Source organism: Limanda limanda, chromosome 16, assembly GCF_963576545.1.
Source record: "Limanda limanda chromosome 16, fLimLim1.1, whole genome shotgun sequence".
NCBI lineage: Eukaryota > Metazoa > Chordata > Actinopteri > Pleuronectiformes > Pleuronectidae > Limanda > Limanda limanda.
The window spans coordinates 9,277,273-9,296,280 of NC_083651.1; the positions used below are offsets into that span (position 1 = coordinate 9,277,273).

General features: G+C 41.1%; 1 protein-coding gene across 2 annotated transcripts; it reads right to left on the reverse strand.

Annotated features, from left to right (window-relative positions):
- Positions 1-1,918: 1,918 nt before the first annotated feature.
- On the reverse strand, positions 1,919-15,556 carry LOC133021660 (sterol 26-hydroxylase, mitochondrial-like). Of its 2 annotated transcripts, XM_061088606.1 has the most exons (9): positions 15,236-15,556; positions 13,228-13,418; positions 10,594-10,793; positions 9,181-9,378; positions 7,840-8,003; positions 7,060-7,226; positions 4,501-4,582; positions 3,813-4,019; positions 1,919-3,082 (listed from the first exon to the last, which is right to left on the reverse strand). In XM_061088606.1, the coding sequence occupies exons 1-9, from the start codon at positions 15,509-15,511 to the stop codon at positions 2,963-2,965; spliced, it is 1,605 nt and encodes a 534-aa protein (XP_060944589.1). In that variant the 5' UTR covers positions 15,512-15,556; the 3' UTR covers positions 1,919-2,962. The 2 variants fall into 2 exon arrangements, 1 of the variants encoding a protein (XP_060944589.1); XR_009682966.1 differs by lacking the exons at positions 1,919-3,082; positions 3,813-4,019; positions 4,501-4,582 and adding exons at positions 5,697-5,778; positions 5,910-6,808.
- Positions 15,557-19,008: the final 3,452 nt, after the last annotated feature.

Below are 19,008 nucleotides of genomic sequence, written 5' to 3' on the forward strand. Positions count from 1 at the left end.
CAGAAACACTCACGAATCAAATTACTCCAAAACAAGACTATAATGCTTGTGAGTCAAGTATATTCACACACACATTCACGCTACTTTGCATATAAAATAAAATATATTTTGCCACAAAGTACAGATGTATCTAGCTTTCTGCACAACAGCGCCCCTAATGTAGAAACGCCACTGCAGCCGATGAAGCAGGAACACAATATTCTTTACTCCAATGAACAACAACACCAACCCACAAGGCGTCAACCTAGTCAAGGCTTGTTTATGAAACACAAAATCGGACCGTTATCGTGTGAAGATTTTGTCCGGAGGCTGTCAGAGGAGGGCCCTGACTGGGAGCGGTTCCTCATCATTCTCTGATTCCAGTGCCTAGGGGCTGGGACCACGCCTGCGCACCATCACGGGAGAACCAAGTCTAAACCACAGGGACTCCCCCTCATTATTGACCAATCAAGTTCTACCTACTGTTATAAGTATTACAACTGCCGTCCGTTCGGGGCGACCCTTGACTACCCCTTGCTACTGGACGGCTGGGGCTGTGCGTTGGGTGCCCATTGCTGTGCTGTACCTGCTGTACACGACAAAACCCTGAATCATTGCTTCATATTTTATAAACTCATCATGTTAAATCAGTCAACTCTGTAATGTATCCCGCGAGGAAGGAAATAAACATTTTAGGAAGTTAGTCCTCTCTTTTCCTGTCTAGCACTGTGTGATACTACATTTGTGTTACATCCAGACAGGTGTTGAGACTTGCTCCTCCCAGATCACACGGATGAGGGACACTTCAGATAATGATGTGGCATTTATGGCTTTCTGGGGCCTGGACAACCTCGAAAAATAGGAATTGTGGCCCTAATTTCCCAGAACCAATGTAGGGCCTTTTTTTTGGGTAAACAATTGGTGGTCAAAGCACGGGGGAATCTGAATGTGAAGCGAATGTGACCCGTGTGGTTAATGGTGACTGTCGCCCAAATAGCACAGGACTTTTTTGTCAGAAATGGCAACTTTGGATGACAGGGAGTTTTGCTATGGCTCACTAGTGGCCCAGATCTGGCAAACAGATAATAAACTCACCACACCTTAAAGTGCCCTTGATACTCATTCTTCCCAAAAATGTCCTGTGATGGCTCGGACTCAGACGGATTTCTCATCAACTGCTTCTTTCCAATGAAGTTGCACAGAGTTGACGAAAAAAACAATTTACAAGAAAACAAGGTACTTTTCATTTTACACAAAAAATAAACACTGATGATTGTGCAGGAAATATATGACGCAAGTCTTAGAAATATTTAAAACAATCTCAGAGACAGAAATATGAGGAGTACAAATGAGTTTGAAACCTACACATCAGGGTTCAAAGTTTCTTGAAAAAGTCATTTTCTAATTGTGTAGGCTAAAATAAAATAAATAAAATAGGAAAAGAACAAATAAGTTATAATCACACAGTCACTGTTATATCTATAAAGGGAATTGGATGAGCACACGGATAAGATATGTAGTGTCATAACAGTCCTCAGGAGGGGAGCATCGGCCCACTGCTATTCAGACAACTGACAATAACAACACAGCATTTAGGAAACCAAATAACAGTAACAATTAGATTTTCAAAGTAAGTATTATGTATATATTACTGCATACTTTACCATTTATTACAAACGATTTGTGGCGTCACTGCCAATTAAATTTAATTAAGAAATGTTTATTCCAGAGAATTATAAGTTATTTAGATTTTATTAAAAAGGTATTTTAGGGTTTTTTCATCATCAACATTAGTGATTCTTGAAGCATGAAGTTTAGTCTGGAGAAAAATGATGAAGACGAAGGTTTTTTTAATCTTTTATTTTTCACAGCATTTATGAAAAAGGGAAAAACTATAAACCAGATGAAAATACAAATAAATGACTTTTCCTCTTCAATAGAGCATTTAGTTTTCCCTTTATTGCCTTAAACAAATCATCTTAAATAAAAATAACATGAGAAAAAGGCAGTTTTTACATCCTCTGTTTTTCCACATGGTTGAAAAGATATAAATAACGTAGATTGTAGATAACATAGGCTCATACAGTTGTTTAAATGTTCCCAGACACTTAGGTCGGTATTCATAATGGTGCATAGAAATAAGTGGGTAAACTATAATACACATCATGCATGTTGTAAAAAGAACTCCAACTCAAAGCTAACAGGGTCATAATGCTAATAACTTGGAACATTTAGTAGCTTGATGAACAACATTTAACTAAACATTCCACTTAAACTCTTTTAAATATCAGAGTAAATAACGAACCTTTACAATAGTAAAAAGTCATGTATTTATTGATAAATGTAAAGTATTTAGATTCCCATCGATTTAAATTGTAACTAAATAGAGTTACTTATACTTTGTAATCTCAATATATAGCTATGTTACATCAACATGTTCTGTTACCCACAATATACACACCCACACACACCCACTGTAAATCCTACATTCACTGTAGCCCCAGCACATGTCCACTGCTTGAGTGTCGTTGCCAGTTTGGAAACTTTTTTGGGAAAAGTTAAAATTTTATATCAACTTAGTTTTAAGTTGATTTGATATTTTGAAACTATTTAAGTTGCTCACGGGGTTTGTGGACAACAATGAAAATACCAACAGATTTGTGCTGAAGACGTTAAATTGATGTATTTTTGTGTTGTGGAAACTAAAGGAAATCTCACTCAAAGTCAAGGTCATCAAATTCTTCCTGCTGCGAAGCTACAGCGGAAGAAAACGGACGAAACTCTTTACACTCACACTAGGTAAAATATTCCATATTTGCATCCATAAAACGTTTTAAAAGTCACAGTTTTGGCATATTCCACGCAGCCACTTCTCTGTATCTGAGCCGTGGTGTCCGCTGACAGGCAGGCTACACCAAGGGAATACTAAACCAGTTCACAGAGAAACTCCTCCCTCTGCTGCCCCCACACTCGCCTCCTCCCTCTAGCGCCTCCTGTCCAGAAACTGCAGGTTGATTGGTTTAGCAGGGCAGAGCAGGGTTCTGGTGATGGGCTTCACTGTCTGTCCAGTAGGGTCCGGCCTCACCTCGTATCGCTTTATCAACTTCAAAATAAAACACAGAAAATCTTTATCAAGCAGAAGAAAGTTTTGGCTGGAATAACTTTGTTGATGTGAGACAGTAGAGTTCACAGTCCACGTTAGTGTTTATGATTAGCAACCACTAAACAGCTGACAGAATCACAACTAGGGCTGAACGATTAATATTTTGATAAAATCGCGATATGATAGAACGCAACGTGCGCGATTACAACGTGCGAAAGAGAGTAGGGCACTGGGCTGCTGTCCTCACCCGCAGCCAGAATGCCACAGGACAACAAAACTCCACTGATTCAGAAGATAGTGAAGCAGGCCTGCATCACCTACAGGGGCCTCAAGTCTCGGCTGACATGGCGGACACACACAGCGAGCTCATCTCGCTGGTGGCCGCGGTGCGGGGGTGAACCTGCAAATCGCTCCCCGGAAAAGCAAGCCGAGCTCCGGCTTGCTTTGCGACACACTTTGTTGTAGTAAATCAGTTATTTAGACATTTAACATTCTGATTAATGAACAGTATTTTTCTACATTATAACAATCATATCCAATAAATATTTTTATTTCCGCACAATAGCATATTACTATGGTATTATGTATTCATACAGCAGCCTCCAATGATTGTTACCCAGAGGAGTTATACTTGTTTACAGCTTGATTACCTATATGCAGTCTATCCTGATTTTGTGTTTGTTTTTGCATCAAACAGACACAGAGCAACATAGGCATCACATGTTCTTACCCTGGACAAGAGGAGATACATCTCAAGCTCTGCCACTCGTCGACCCAGACACGCCCGGACCCCAAAACCGAACGGCACCGACCCAAACGGGTGATGCTTGACCCTCTCCACCTCTCCGCGGAGCCATCGCTGCGGTCTGAAGGTGTGAGGGTCGGGAAAGACGCTCTCGTCATAGGACACAGCGTAGTGGCACAGGTGAAACAACGTCTGTGAGAGAGGAATCCTTTGTTCACTCATTTTCATCAAACAAGCAGAACACATTAAGGACCTAAAACCCCCAAAACTCTACTAACATTTAGGTGCACTAAAAACAATCATGTTAAAGTTCCACATGCATATTGTGAATGCTTCAGCAAAACCTGCAACTCTCATTTAAATCCCTCAAAGGAGAAGCAAAAATGAAAATATAAATTACATTTTATATCATAAAAATATTTTGCTCTTTGTCATTAATAAGATGACAAAGAGCAAAGCTAAAACTAAACAAACACATATTTACTCAACACTTCAAACAAACAGGCTAAACCTCTTTATCTTCAGAAATGTTCGATAGAATTTGTTAAATCAAAATATATCAAGTCATTCTCACTCTTAAGTCCTAAGATTGATAAGACCAAACGGAATATTTACTGAATATATGGACAATAACACTCTTTCTCATCAACCATGATATATCACAAATTCTCACATTTTTGGGGAAGACGTAATCTCCCACCACAACATCGTCTTCAGCAATGACGCGGGCGTTTCCTGGCACCACTGGATACATCCTGGTGAGCACAGAACAGAGCAGGGAGAAGGTTCAGGTTTCATTCTCTTGGAAAGAAGCTGTTAGTTTTTGCCACTGTTACGATATTGGGTTGTTTTCAACTGAGCTTTGTTTACATATGAATTGTTTTATTGTCCAGAATTTATCTCCCCTTTGTTTCTCCTTCTGATTAAACTTCAAAAGTCACTTGGTGAGATTTAGTGAGAATAGTTCTTCTAATGTCACCTTTGGCAAGAAAGTGAACAATAATCTTTAAGCTACATGATCACATATAATAAACTTTAAGCTCCTCAAAACATTCATACCTGATGCTCGTGGTTTTGATATACAACAGTAAAGTTAAGATGTTAAAAAACCTCAACTTGAAAAAGGTTAGTTACTAGCAGCAGCCTTGGTCAAGTTATGCAAGGAGTGATGTTGGGTCCTTCAATCCTGAGCAAACACTCCCCCGCATTCCGTGCGGGGGAGTGTTACGCTCCCTTCATTCGATGAACGGAGAAACGAGAGCCTTTCCCAGCTGCTCTAGGGACACCCTCCGCTTGTTTAGGTTCGCCAGCACCCAGTCTGGGTGGATCTCTCTCCATATCACGAAGGCGTTGTAGGAGGAGATGTCGATAATGGTGTGAAAGACAACCAGGGGCCAGCGCGCGGTCATCCTCCTGCAGCTGTATGTTCTGATCACCTTGTCTAGGTTGTCCACGCCACCTTTGCTGCGGTTGTAGCTCTGGACGATGACCGGTTTCCCCTCCGGGTGGTCGCTGACGTCGGCCTTGGTGTGCAGCGTGCTCAGGAGCAACCCATTCATGTTTTTCTTTGGGATGTAAGACACCAGAGTGGCGGTGGGCGTGAATGCAAACTTGGATGAGAACACCTCTCTTCCCCTGACCGTGAGCAGCCCGAGCTCGGGCTTGTTTTTCTGAACTGTGCAGACCACGGTGATCTTCCTCTCCAGAAGCTGCCGTGCGAGTTCGTAGGAGGTGAGGTTATTGTCGCATGTGACGTTACGACCGTGTAGTCCCTCAGTTACATCAAGCACTACCCGCCACCCCAAGTTCTGTTCTGGGCGTCTGTTGCCCGGCTTTCGTGTGTACACTTGCATCTTCCAAGCGTAGCTGGATTTTGCATCGCAGGTATCCCACGACTTGATTCCATTTTTTGCCGCCTTGCTGGGCATGTACTGACAGAAAGGACACCGGCCTATGGAGAAGGAGAAGAAGAAGAAGAAGAGGAGAGGAGATGAGGACGGGGACAAGCAGCCGCTATTAACATGACATAATAACATAACATAATAATAATAATGCTAACAATAATATAATATAAAGACTAACCTCTGAACGGAACCAGTTGCTCAAACACGGTCACTTCGGGCCCCGGGTTGTAGAGACAAGGTAGCCGCGCCACCCACGTGTCCCAGACTTTCTCACACCGCCGGCAATTTGTCCGTTGCTCTTCTCCAGCGTCTCGTCTCGCAGTCGTCGAAGCGCAGCAGTCTGGAGTACGTGTGGAGTAGTTTTAGGCGCATCTTGGCACGAAATATCGCCCAGCCGTTCTCGGGGTGCCACAGGCTGGCGGCGGCCACGCCTGCTAAGATCAGCAGCCCACTAGGCGCGCAGGTCGGTCTCATCCATCCCTTTCCATTCGTCACCATATTTTCGACGACCCTCCCGGTTCGTCATCTCCAGGATGATGTTCTCTACCGTCAGCGTGATGAACAGGCGGAACGTCGAGGCTATGTCACCGGCGTGGGACTTTGCGTGCATCGTGGGGCCCGGACAGACCCCGCTTAGAGCCGCATCAACGGCGGAGGAGGAGCAGCGGCTCCCCTCTCGGCCGTACGCCCGCGATGCCCTTATTATTTCCCCGTTTCTTGACTTGAAGGTCTCTCTTTCCACGAGTCCGGTGGGGTTGGTGGTGCAGCCGTGGTCTTGTACCTCTTCTTCTTCTTTCAAGGATGATAAATCTACAGAAGCATCACCAACTGGGTCGTCCTCAAAGCCGTCTCTGTCTTCTTCCCGGTCTGCTACTCCATCTGGTTGTCCGTCCGCTAGGTCTGGCTCTTTTGCATCCTCTTCCGGCTCAGAGGAGGGATCATCGGAGAATAGCTGTTTCAATCGTGCAGACGCGCCGACGGGATATCTTGGAATGGTCAGGGAGGGTGGCACACGGTGAATGGGACGGCTGCTCTTTATACCCCTCTTGATTGAATTGGAATCGGCCGTGGGTCTGACTGAAGAATCAAGAATGACAATCCATTTGTCTCAACTACACCCAGGAGAATTGGATAATACCAATCCTTGGGTTACCCTAACCCTTTACCTGAACAGCCAGGGCTTGCGGATGATCACACACACACACACACACACACACACACTCTGGGTCAATTCGACCAAAGAACAACATGATGGATAAACAGGCAAATAATCCAACCAATGTCCTATTGATAAAATGCATTGACAAAGGTGGAAAATTCCATGTTACCGTAGCGTCTCCCTGATGATGGCCTTCAGGTATGGCATCTGAGCGATGTCCTCACTGGACGTAATCTTGTCTCCGGGGCAAACTCCTATCACTTCCTGGTACAACTGTTCCTGGATCTCTGGCAGCTTTGCCAAGTGGTACAGAGCCCAGGAGATAGTGTTGGAGGTCTGCAACCGAGAGCAACTCGCAATGTTATCAGTTGCTAAAGCTGTCAGGGTATGAAGTATAATCTTTAATTCAATGCTAAACTATAAACTGTGTGTTAACAATAATACATTCAAACCCCTTGAAGCATGGACATGTTTTTCCTTGGAGTAAATCACAAAATGTTTCACGGGTCACAGGCCCGCATGCAGCTTGATCAGAATTAGATGAATGTTTTTACTATATTTGAAGAAAAATGGTTGTTAGATATTGTATAAAAACCAAAATAAAAACACATTGAAATCGAGCAAATTTTAGACACTAAATCTTGTGTTAGAGGAAACTTATCGAGGACATGATTCCTGTCCACAGGTTGTGTGAATTGTAAATTAAAGGTTGTATTGCACTTATTATGATATAATTTAAATAAATAATCTATAACACATGAAATAAAAGGTCTGTTGAAAAACCTTTGTTTCTTAATCTTGGCAAACCGTCAGGATGGTTTATTTGTTATGTTTTTTATTGATGCCGCTAACCTGGTTTCTTTCTTTGTTTTATTGTACTTGTCTTGTAAGCCTCTTGCAGACTGGACTCGTCCCTTCCACAGAGCGAACACACACTGGGTCAACTCACCGTGTCGACTCCTGCCAGCAGGATCTCAGTCATGCTTGCCAGAATCTCAGGGATCGTCATCTTGTCGCTGAACAGCAGGTGTGTGAGGTATGCTCCCTCCAGCTGCTGGTCCAGTTTCACCTTCTCCTGTATCTCCTCCATTTTCTTCTGCACCAACTCCCCAGCTACAGGACACAAAGAGAAATGTTGTCTTGCTTCATTTCTTAGGGAGAATTAGAATTAAAAAAGTAATAATGACTAGGCCTTCCAGGTACTTGAAGCTGCTTTAAAAATAAATAAAAAAAAAACAATGACAGAAATTAATAGAAGAAATGTTGCTATGGATAAGGAAAGTAATGGTCGTAAGAAAAATAGTTTTTTAAGACTAAGAGGAGATTGGCTCAACACTTTTGGCCATCGGATGGCTTAAGACTGTGAGGGATCTTGTTGAGACTATGGTTCAGACACTGATGTGAGTAAAAGAGCAGCAGAATCCAGAAGAGTCAAACAGTCACAAAAAAATGTACATAGGAAACCATCAATTACCATAGGTAGTCAAAACTAAACAGATGAAAATAAAAAACACAAACAAAGGACCAAAATGTAGAAGAACACGGGAGGAAAATACAAGTCATGAAACTTCTTGCTCTACCAAAACAGCCTTTAAAAGAACTCCTCACATCAGACACCAGGTTCACATAAGAGATTGATTCACTCTTATTAATCCACCAAAACGTGGCCGCACGTCTTTATCATCTGAGGAAAAAACACCAGCAGGGCACCGGAGCAATGGCTGAGACACAACCCTTGCTCTCGGCTCATCTTCATCCCCTACAGGAAGGTTTGGGATTACAATGAGGAGAAATCACCATTGACAAAGAAAACTCTGTAGAGAGGTCAAAATCTGGATGATTGATTAATTTGCAGATTAACAAAAGTAATTTGATCTCCTCAGCCTTCCTGCACCGGGTCTCTGAAGTGAGACAGTAGTGATTTAACCCACTTCCCTCCTCGGGTCATGGGCAAGACTTTGTTTACATAAGATAAGGTCATCACTCTTTTAAACCCAACTGACGGTCAAGGTCAGGCTGAAAAATATCTCTCTTTTTAGCCACCCTTAAATTTCAGTGCAATACGGCACCATTAGCAGCCATATTGCCCCTAACACATAGCAGCAAGTATCTTTACTAGTTTTACACCAATGCATTTGTAATTTTCCCATCTAGTGCCCACATTCCATCAAATGCACTCGCACCCATCTGCATAATGATGTGGAATCTGGAAAAAAGTTAATTAAGGTAAACTCAAAGAAAGTCTGTGATTAAGGGAGTTGTAACATTTCCGAAGGTTGCTGTTGCTTACCGACTTTGAAGAGGTGATCCCAGGCCGCCACAAACCGTTTCCAAGCGGGAAGGTAGGGCCACACGGACTTCGGGAAGAGGATCACGACCTGCGTGAGGTGGAACATTTCCCCAACGGAAGTAATGAACTTTTTGGTTTCCTCAGGCAACACCTCGTTCAAGCAGCCCATACGTGTCTCAAACAACACTGAACAGATACCTACATTCAAAAAGGAATATAAAGTTATTATGAATATCATGAATAGATTTGAATAGGTCATGCACTAGTCTTAGATCTACCTTAATCCCAGAGTTTTTACACTATGACCAAAAACATGTGGACACTTGAAATTTACACGCAGAGGTAACAGTTCAGACTAAAGTCCTTCACATTCCTGGTTTCAGGTTTTCCACTAGAGTTCCACCAGCCAACTAAGTGGCTTAAATTGACTTTAAAATTCCACTGACAAACAAAAACAAAAAATGTAAACATATCCTCCTTGGTGGAAAATGCTTATAAAAATAACTGGTAGGTGGAGCCGTGGGCTCTTTCCTTATTGTCAGTGTTTAAACTAAGCTTCATGTTTACTGTTCCAATATTAGCTTGCAGAGTCGGTTCTATTCTAACTATCAGTAAGAAAGTAAACAAGCATGTTTACAGAGTTACCCGAGTTTCTAACATTGATCATGCCTGAGGGAGGGTTTTTAAAAACTGTTGTAACAAAGACTTTGGGTAAAGGTCATGTAATGCACCTAATCCTCCCTGTGTGATCTCAGCAGACACTGGGATCAACTCCACAGTTTATCTCTCTGTATCTATTCAGCGGTCAAGGCCAAATACTATGCAGCCGTGTCAGAGTGAACACGCCTGAATGACAGAACGCTCACTTCCTCTCGAGATAGTTCATTCTCTGCTCCAACTACTTAAAGTTACAAACGTTACAAAACACTCGAGTAAAACTCATTTAAAGCTGTAAGATCTGATGCAGGAGTGAAAGAGTCAAGGACAACTGCAGTGAGGTTGTTTGCACTTTCAACTCGCAGGCTAGCGTAGGATTGTTAATAAATAATAAAGACATAAACCATTTAGAAAGGTTGAAGAGAAGTTGGATGCTTTATCATCTTAACTCATACCCGTCATTCATTGAAATCATTACTTTTCGTCGTTTCTCATTGTTCGTGGGAGTGGCTCTCCAAGAGAAAATGATTGACAGATCCAATTTTTTTTAACGAAAGAAGTAAAAAACACTTCAGAAAACTTTGTTCCATTCAACGTGTGATGAATTATAACATATGTGCAGTTACTTTTCATTCATGTTAGACTTTGTAAACACAAGTGACACGTTTTTCTCATTCCTGTACTACATAGTATTATTAATTCATCTTTTTTTCCACATCTGATGAAAGAATACGTCAGATTTTTTTTCCTGCCGACCTTCAAAAGCAAAATTGTAGAGTTCCTCCGTCAGGTTATTGACCATAACTCCCTGGCCGTCTTTCTCCCTCACCCAGGCCAGTCTGTCGATAAAGTCTGTCACCACCTCGTTGATGGTGTTAGTGTAGGAGGAAACGTGTTTGGGTATCAACATCCGCGGGTTCAGGATACTGCGGATCCGCTGCCAGTTGGCCCCCATCCTAAAAAGAGGAGGATAATAAGTGGAAATGAGGCTCCAGTTCCAGTTTGGGGCAGATCTGTTCATGTACAATGAATTTATACCCTAAAATGAAAACCCAATCTTTTCTATGACTTCTCTTTGTGGAGGTCACTAGATTGCACACAAAGATGTTGAGATCTATCCAATTAATTCTGCAGAGGAAGTTCGTTATGGTACAAGTCTTCAAATCACGAAAAATGGCCGCTCAATTCATAATGGTGGACTTTCTCTTGGGCGTAGGCAAATTACCCCAAGAGGTTTTATTGCAGATCTGGGCATGAGCCAAACAACATTCATCTGAAAAATGTTTTCTGTCATTTAAGGTAGTTCTTGTCACACTGATGCATGTTCAAATGCATATTTTCCCAGTTTGGTTTCACTTAGTTATTTGATGTTGTAAAAATAGGGTATTGCCCTATCGCTATTGCCCGTGCACATGTATAGGGCGATACCTTGATACCAAAGCTCCACCCCCTCATAGCTAAGACTGGCTCAAATATCACAGCATTGGGCAAGAGATGGCAGCGTTTGTGGTCGGGATATTTTTGCTTCAGTTCTGGATATTGGGAGGAAGTGGAAATGCAACGTCATCCATGTACAGTGTATGGGATTTTACTTTGTTAGAATTAAAACTTTGATAATAACTGCTCTAAGTGTTCTATATACTGTACAATGATGGTGCAAATGATATACAGTACATGTCGCATAGCACCAGCATTTCCACTGCTTCCATGGCCACACCTCCACACTACATTTATGAGCTCACTCGGTTGCTGCCTACAGTCTATTGACATTATGAAATTCGGTGAAAGTGGCTCCTAAACACATAACCAGAGGCACGACTGGTTAAGCTTATTGGCAAAATATAAAACAAACTAAAGAAATTCCAGATTGCTGCCCTGAAGATGTATACAATCAAATATTTACTTCAGTTAATGTTTTTTTTTAACTTAACATAGCAGCAAAAATTAGCACAAGCATCGGGAGGGGGTGGACCAACAGTTTCCCACACAGGGACTCACAAGTGCACTAAAATGAGAAGGTGGCCCGACCGGTTACAGAGGAACTCACAACTTACAAAACACACACAGAGGGAGTGTGTGTGTGTGTGTGTGTGTGTTAGGGGGAAGTACTGGCGGAAGTGGAGTGGGAGTTTTTATTTGATAATGACATTACCCGCACTTCCATAGGTGGGGCTTCCTCTTTGCCTTGGACTCCCATGGGAAGGTATGTACTTTTGTCGCTATTCTGACTTCTATTGGTTTTAAGTTTTAAATAACATCAGAAGTTAGTGTACATGTTATATAATGTTGTTTTAATGATTTCATGTTAGTTTGTTGTGTTGTCAAATATTGTATTTGTGTAAACCTGCATGTGACGAAGAGGTGTGTCTGCTGCGTAGCGGTGCTGCCAGTGTAGGTACTGATAGCATTCTTACTGAACATTGTGTTGTTAGGGGAAAGCTAAGTAAAGCTATGTATATTGTACAGGCGACAAGCACACAGTAACTTCATGCAGAAACTGTTTGTTTCCACAACTGCAGGTGGAAGAAAAAGTCTGAAAATCCCAGTTATCTGTTTAGATGTTGATGGACGGACAATAAATTGTAAAGACATTGGATTTGGAGTGTTCCTTTAACCCTAGAACACTAACGTCGGGTGTTTTTTACCCGAGCGAGGGTGTTCATGGGATTTTCATTGTGTTGCAGTCTGCTCACTGACGTCATAGAAGGTCGGCTAGTTTCCCTGCTCCCATCCCGTGTTCGGGTAATTTTCACACGACGTTAGTGATAGAGGGTAAAATATTTGTTGAATTTAATATAAATTGGAAATTATGCAGGGAGACTGTGCCTTCATAGGACATGTCCAGAACAAGTTCCCAGCTATATTATTAATATTTTTAGGAATATGTCTTTAACGACTCCCTAATTTTTCACTAATTTTAGAGCCTTTTTATAGGGTCCGCCCATGATACCTTTTTTCGTTTTATGAGATATTGTATCGGGAAATATAAAAGAAGAGTACTTCAAATTGCCATGTATTGTTGTACATTAATACATTTTTATGAGAAGTTTTTTTTATCAGGTGTATTATATCGGGTAAAATGTACCAGACGTTAGTGATGGTGTTACTAATTGTACGTAAGTGTTCTAGGGTTTAAGAAAAAAAATATTCACAAGGCAGAAGTGAAGACACTACATTTACACACCAAATAGTTGTTGGAAAAATAAATTATTGAGCTCAACATAGTTGTGTTATTTTCTAAATGTTTTCTTATGATGCAGAATAATTTTCTGATAAGTTTTAAATCGTCTCTCTAGACCTGATATTCACTGAAAAATCTTGGAAAAAGGTGTCGTTGGACTTGTCCTCTGACTGAGAGACAAATGGTAAAGCTAAGAGAGGTTCACTCACTCGGTCAGGGGTCCATAGGCCTGGTTCCTCATCTCTCGGTACAACCTCCAGACGGGCATGTCGGTCCGGATCGGATATTTCCCCTCCTGCCTCAAAACCTGCTCTATCAGGTCTGCCTGAGCCACGTTCACCAGGGTCAGAGGACCTATCTCCGACTTCCACAGCGGACCGTAGATCTTGCGGTGCTCGATCTTTGAGCAAACGATATGAGTTAATACATATTTTTTTGTGGGATAGAGTGTATTCTATTGAGATTTTGCTTTTTGTGTGTATTTGTGACGCTTGGATAAGTCCAACAAAGCTGAGCATTAACACCAAATGTTGTATGAAACCTGTCCATTCTGGTGCCTTGGTGCTGGACAGGTAGATCAGGTTCTACCTCAAACTACTACTTATAAACGTCCCTTCATTTACTCTTCCTTTTTCTATAAACCTCTCATCAAGACGCCTGAAGGAGTTTATAGGCTCTCATCAGCAGGCACAGCTGTCATCGCAGGGTTTCCAGTCGCCGAAGCCTTAATGTCCCTTTCAATGATTTCATAAATATCTCAAACAATCTCAAAAGAAATACAGGTTTCCATGCACCAATTAAAGAAGCTGTGGGGAGTCTAATGGGTAGAATGGCTGAGGATGATATGCTAAATAAAATTCTAATTACATTACATTACATTTCATTTAGCTGACACTTTTATCCAAAGCGACTTACAATAAGTGCATTCAACCCCGAGGGAACAAACCCAGAACAACAAGAATCAAGACAGTACAATTTCTTCGAAATAAAGCAGAACTACAAAGTGCTATTGGTAAGTGCCATTTTAGTGCTACCAAAGTATTTCAAAAGTGGTTAGTTTTTTTTGTTATTTTTTTTTATTCAAGGTACAGTCGGAAGAGGTGTGTTTTTAGTTTTCTGCTGAAGATGTGTAAACTTTCAGATATCCGGATGTCAATTGGGAGCTCATTCCACCATTTAGGAGGATTTTAATTAATAAAATTGTTTTATTATTAGCATTTTGTTATTAACTACACACTTGTTTAGTTTTTTGTTTTACTTCTTCCATTGTCACTTGCATTAACTTAAAATCATGTCATTACACAGCATTTATCTTCAGATGTCTGTGAAGAGAGGCGGTGACTAGTGGCAGAAACTTGGACTATGGGCAGAAAAGGTCTCTGGTTCGTCTTTGGTTCGACTCCACGGAGAAACAACAAAAAGACGAACCTGGATTGATCTGTCCAAAAATCCAAGAGGATTCTCCCTACCCTGTCTAGTGCCCCTGAGCAAGGCACCTTACTCCCCCAACATCTGCTCCCCGGGCGCCGTACATGGCTGCCCACTGCTCTGTGTGTCCTGCACCAGATGGGTTAAAAGCAGAGGTTCCATTTCCCTCCTTGCATGAGTGTGCTTGTGCATGTCTGTGCATGTGTGTGGGATAAATAAATGTATCTTAATCGTAATCTTAACCACTTTGTAAACGTGTATTTGAAAAGTAAAATGTAAATACAAGTTTTTTTTAAATGTCTTTTTATTATTACAGCGTACTTGTACTGTGATAGCGTCTGGGTGTTTCTCAGTAGTAGGACCATGAGTAGGACATTCAACGCCTGAAACACACTGGAGTATGTGCACGTGTCAACATTGCCTCATTATTCCCACCCACCAAAGTGAGCTAAGACCCGCCCATAACCCTGCCGCTGATTGGCTGCAACTCAAGAACTTCCTCGGTTGGGTTAACGCATGGATACTGATGATTGGTTAGCGTTACAGCCAGGGTATGTCCAGAGTCCAACTCGGGTAGGGATCGAAGTGAGTCAGTGTGTTAGAGGAATGTATATTAAAAACATATTATTATAGGTATTGTTATTATCTAGTAATGACTCATAGCCTTTCATGATTTACATGTTAGCTCCGTAGCTGTTATTGTCCAGGTCTTGATACAGATGAAAATGAAAAGCAGCAGCAGGCTGTCAACAACATGAGTGTTCATGTAAGACACGTATCAGTTCTCACCTGCATCTGTTGAGTCGTCTGTGAGTATCCCTTCACAAAGAGCCAGTACAGGTTGGTCAAGAGACTGGGTCCGTGCAGCTCGTCCATGGCTTTCAGTTTGTTGGGGGGTGCTCCCACCACGGAGGTGCTGCTGCTGCTGCTGCTGGGGGGGGCGGCGGAGCTGGACACATATCGTCGGTGGGAGTCCGGGCCCAGGCCGGCTGCCGGTGCCCCCATCCCGGTGCCCGGCTGTCGGTTCAGTCGCAGTCCGACGCGGATCAGAGTCCTGCGCATCATGTTCACAGCTCAGAGTCGGTGTGTTGTGTCCAGTGCAGTGATTCTCAATCTGTGTGGTGGTGGTGGGGGGGGGGGCAGAGGAAAGAGGAATAACAGTCGGGGAGAGGGGGGGTAGGGGGGTGTGTGTGAGGCGGAACTAATGTTTTGACGTCCGTATCTCTTTAACGGTGGAACAGTGAACAAATCATTCTTTTGCAGTAGCCAGGGGTCTGCAGCGGCTTCCTGTACAGTGGTTTGTGTGTGTGTGTGTGTGTGTGTGTGTGTGTGTGTGTGTGTGTGTGTGTGTGTGTGTGTGTGTGTGTGTGTGTGTGCGAGCCTCTGTGTGTGTGTGCGTGCGTGTGTGTGTGCGTGCGTGTGTGTGTGTCCAGACAGCACACACACACACACAGGCCCCGGTGCTCCGCCTCCACTCATTCGCTCAGAGACACACAGTGAGATCAGAGCTCGTTCCCGTGAAGCAGCCGGTCAGTGACAAACCAGACACAGTGTTCAAACACCAAGTTGAAAAGATAGTAAGATAGATAGATAGATAGATAGATAGATAGATAGATAGATAGATAGATAGATAGATAGATAGATAGATAGATAGATAGATAGATAGATAGATAGATAGATAGATAGATAGATAGATAGATAGATAGATAGATAGATAGATAGATAGATAGATAGATAGATAGATAGATAGTTGGATAGATAGATAGATAGATAGATAGATAGATAGATAGATAGATAGATAGATAGATAGATAGATAGATAGATAGATAGATAGATAGATAGTGATGGTGTTACTAATTGCCTTCACAGTGAATGAAGGAGGACACGAGGAGAGACCAGTGTGTATTTTTAGTATGAGACCCAACAAATTGAGAAGACACTTAGAAACATTACATTCCAGTCACATGCATGTGTTCTTTCTGGTTGAGCTTTATCATCGTTGTAATAAAGTGATTATAATGACATTTATTTTGTCTCTATTTTAAGTACAGACTGATGGAGGAATGTAGTGATAAATGTCACCAAAAGTACATTAACTAAGTTGAATTTAAGCAGAGTTATTGCACTATTCTTTGAAAAGAAGGGCGTCGCTCTTGTGGTCGATACTCAGACGGATTTCTCATCAACTTCTTCTTTCTGATGAAGTTGCACAGAGTTGACGAAAACACAATTTACAAGAAAACAAGTTACTTTTCATTTTACACAAAAAATAAACACAAGACTGATGATTGTGTAGGAAATTTGTAACGCAAGTCTTAGAAATATTTAAAATAAGCTCAGCGACAGAATTATGAGGAGTACAAATGAGTTTGAAACCTTCACATCAGGGTTCAAAGTTTCTTGAAAAAGTCATATCTAGTTGTAGGCTAAAATAAAATAAATAAAATAGGAAAAGGACAAATAAGTTATAATCACACAGTCACTATTATATCTATGAAGGGAATTGGATGAGCACATTGATAAGATATGTAGTGTCATAACAGTCCACGGGAGAGCAGCATTGGTCCACTGCTATTCAGACAACTGACAATAACAACACAGCAGTTAGGAAACAAAATAACAGTAACAATTAGATTTTCAAAGTAAGTATTTCTGTATATATACTGCATATTAACCATTTATTACAAATGATTTGGAGCGTCACTGCCAATTTAATAATTAAGAAATGTTTATTCCAGAGAACTATAAATTATTTAGATTTTATTAAAGAGGTATTTTAGGGTTTTTTCATCATCAACATTAGTGATTCTTGAAGCATGAAGTTTAGTCAGGAGAAAAATGATGAAGACGAAGGTTTTTTTAATCTTTAATTTTTCACAGCATTTATGAAAAAGGGAAAAACAATAAACCAGATGAAAATAAAAATAAATGACTTTTCTTCTTCCATAGAGCATTTTTTTTCACTTTGTTGCCTTAAACGAATCATCCTAAATGAAAATAACATGAGAAAAAGGTCGTTTTTATATCCTCTTTTTTTCCACAACATCGTTGAAACGATATAAATAACATTGATCGTAGATAACATAGGCTCATACAGTTGTTTAAATGTTCCCAGGCACTTAGGTCGGTATTTATAATGGTGCATAGAAATTAGTGGGTAAACTATAATCGAATCATGCATGTTGTTAAAAGAACTCCAACATTTGGTTAGTTTGATGTATAGCACGCTGGCTACACCTGGAACATTTAGTAGCTGGATGGACAATATTTAACTTAATATTCCACTTAAATTCTTTTAAATATCAGAGTAAATAAAGAACCTTTACAATAGTAAAAAGTAATGTATTTATTGAGAAATGTAAAGTATTTAGATTCCCACCGATTTAAATTGTAACTAAATATAGTTACTTATACTTTGTAATCTCAATATATATCTATGTTACATCAACATGTTCTGTTACCCACAATATACACACCCACACACACCCACTGTAAATCCTACATTCACTGTAGCCCCAGCACATGTCCACTGTTTGAGTGTCGTTGCCAGTTTGCCAACTTTTTTTGGAAAAGTTAAAATTTTAAATCAACTTAGTTTTAAGTTAATCTGATAGTTGGAAACTATTCAAAGCTTCTCACGGAGTTTGTGGACAACAATGAAAATATAGAGTAACAACAGATTTGTGCTGAAGACGTTAAAGTGATGTATTTTTGTGTTGTGGAAACAGATTAAACTCCTTACACTCACACAAGATTCTATATTTACATCCATAAAACTTTAAAATGTCTTTACACACTGCATTTTATTCTTTACTGTTCAAGCTACTTCTCCACCCAGATTATATCTTTGGCACATTCCACGCAGCCACTTCTCTGTATCTGAGCCGTGGTGTCCAGTGACAGGCCGGCGACACCAAGTGAATAAACCAGTTCACAGAAACTCTTCCCGCTAAGGAAAATAAAAATGAATGAATATACATTTTTTTAAATGTCAATGAATACAATTAAACCAAGTAAGAATGGTTTTAGAAAGTTGTTTGCGACACACTTTGTTGTAGGAAATCAGTTATTTAGACATTTAAAAATTCTTATTAATGAACAGTATTTTTCTACATTATAACAATTCATATCCAATAAATATTTTTATTTCAGTACCACAGTATATTCCTATGGTATTATGTATTTATACTGCAGCCTCCAGTGATTGTTGGCCAGAGCAGTTACACTTCTTTACAGCTTGATTACCTATATACAGTCTACCCTGATTTTGTGTTTGTTTTTGCATCAAACAGACACAGAGCAACATCACATGTTCTTACCCTGGACAAGAGGAGATACATCTCAAGCTCTGCCACTCATCGACCCAGACACGCCCGGACCCCAAAACCGAACGGCACCGACCCAAAGGGGTGATGCTTGACCCTCTCCACCTCTCCATGGAGCCATCGCTGCGGTCTGAAGGTGTGAGGGTCGGGAAAGACGCTCTCGTCATAGCGTAGTGGCACAGGTAGCCAATCCAACTTGTGGGAGGTGCTTCAGGAAGCGTGGGGTGAAATTTCTAC

Bases quoted from the DNA above. Each gene is read 5' to 3' on its own strand.
- LOC133021660 (XM_061088606.1), bottom strand. From the start codon at position 15,511: ATGATGCGCAGGACTCTGATCCGCGTCGGACTGCGACTGAACCGACAG. The intron at 10,794-13,227 runs GTGAGTGAACCT...TCCTCTTTTTAG, and splicing joins GCCTATGGACCCCTGACCGA to GATGGGGGCCAACTGGCAGC. The intron at 4,583-7,059 runs GTAACATGGAAT...TGTGCTCACCAG, and splicing joins ATCATCAGGGAGACGCTACG to GATGTATCCAGTGGTGCCAG.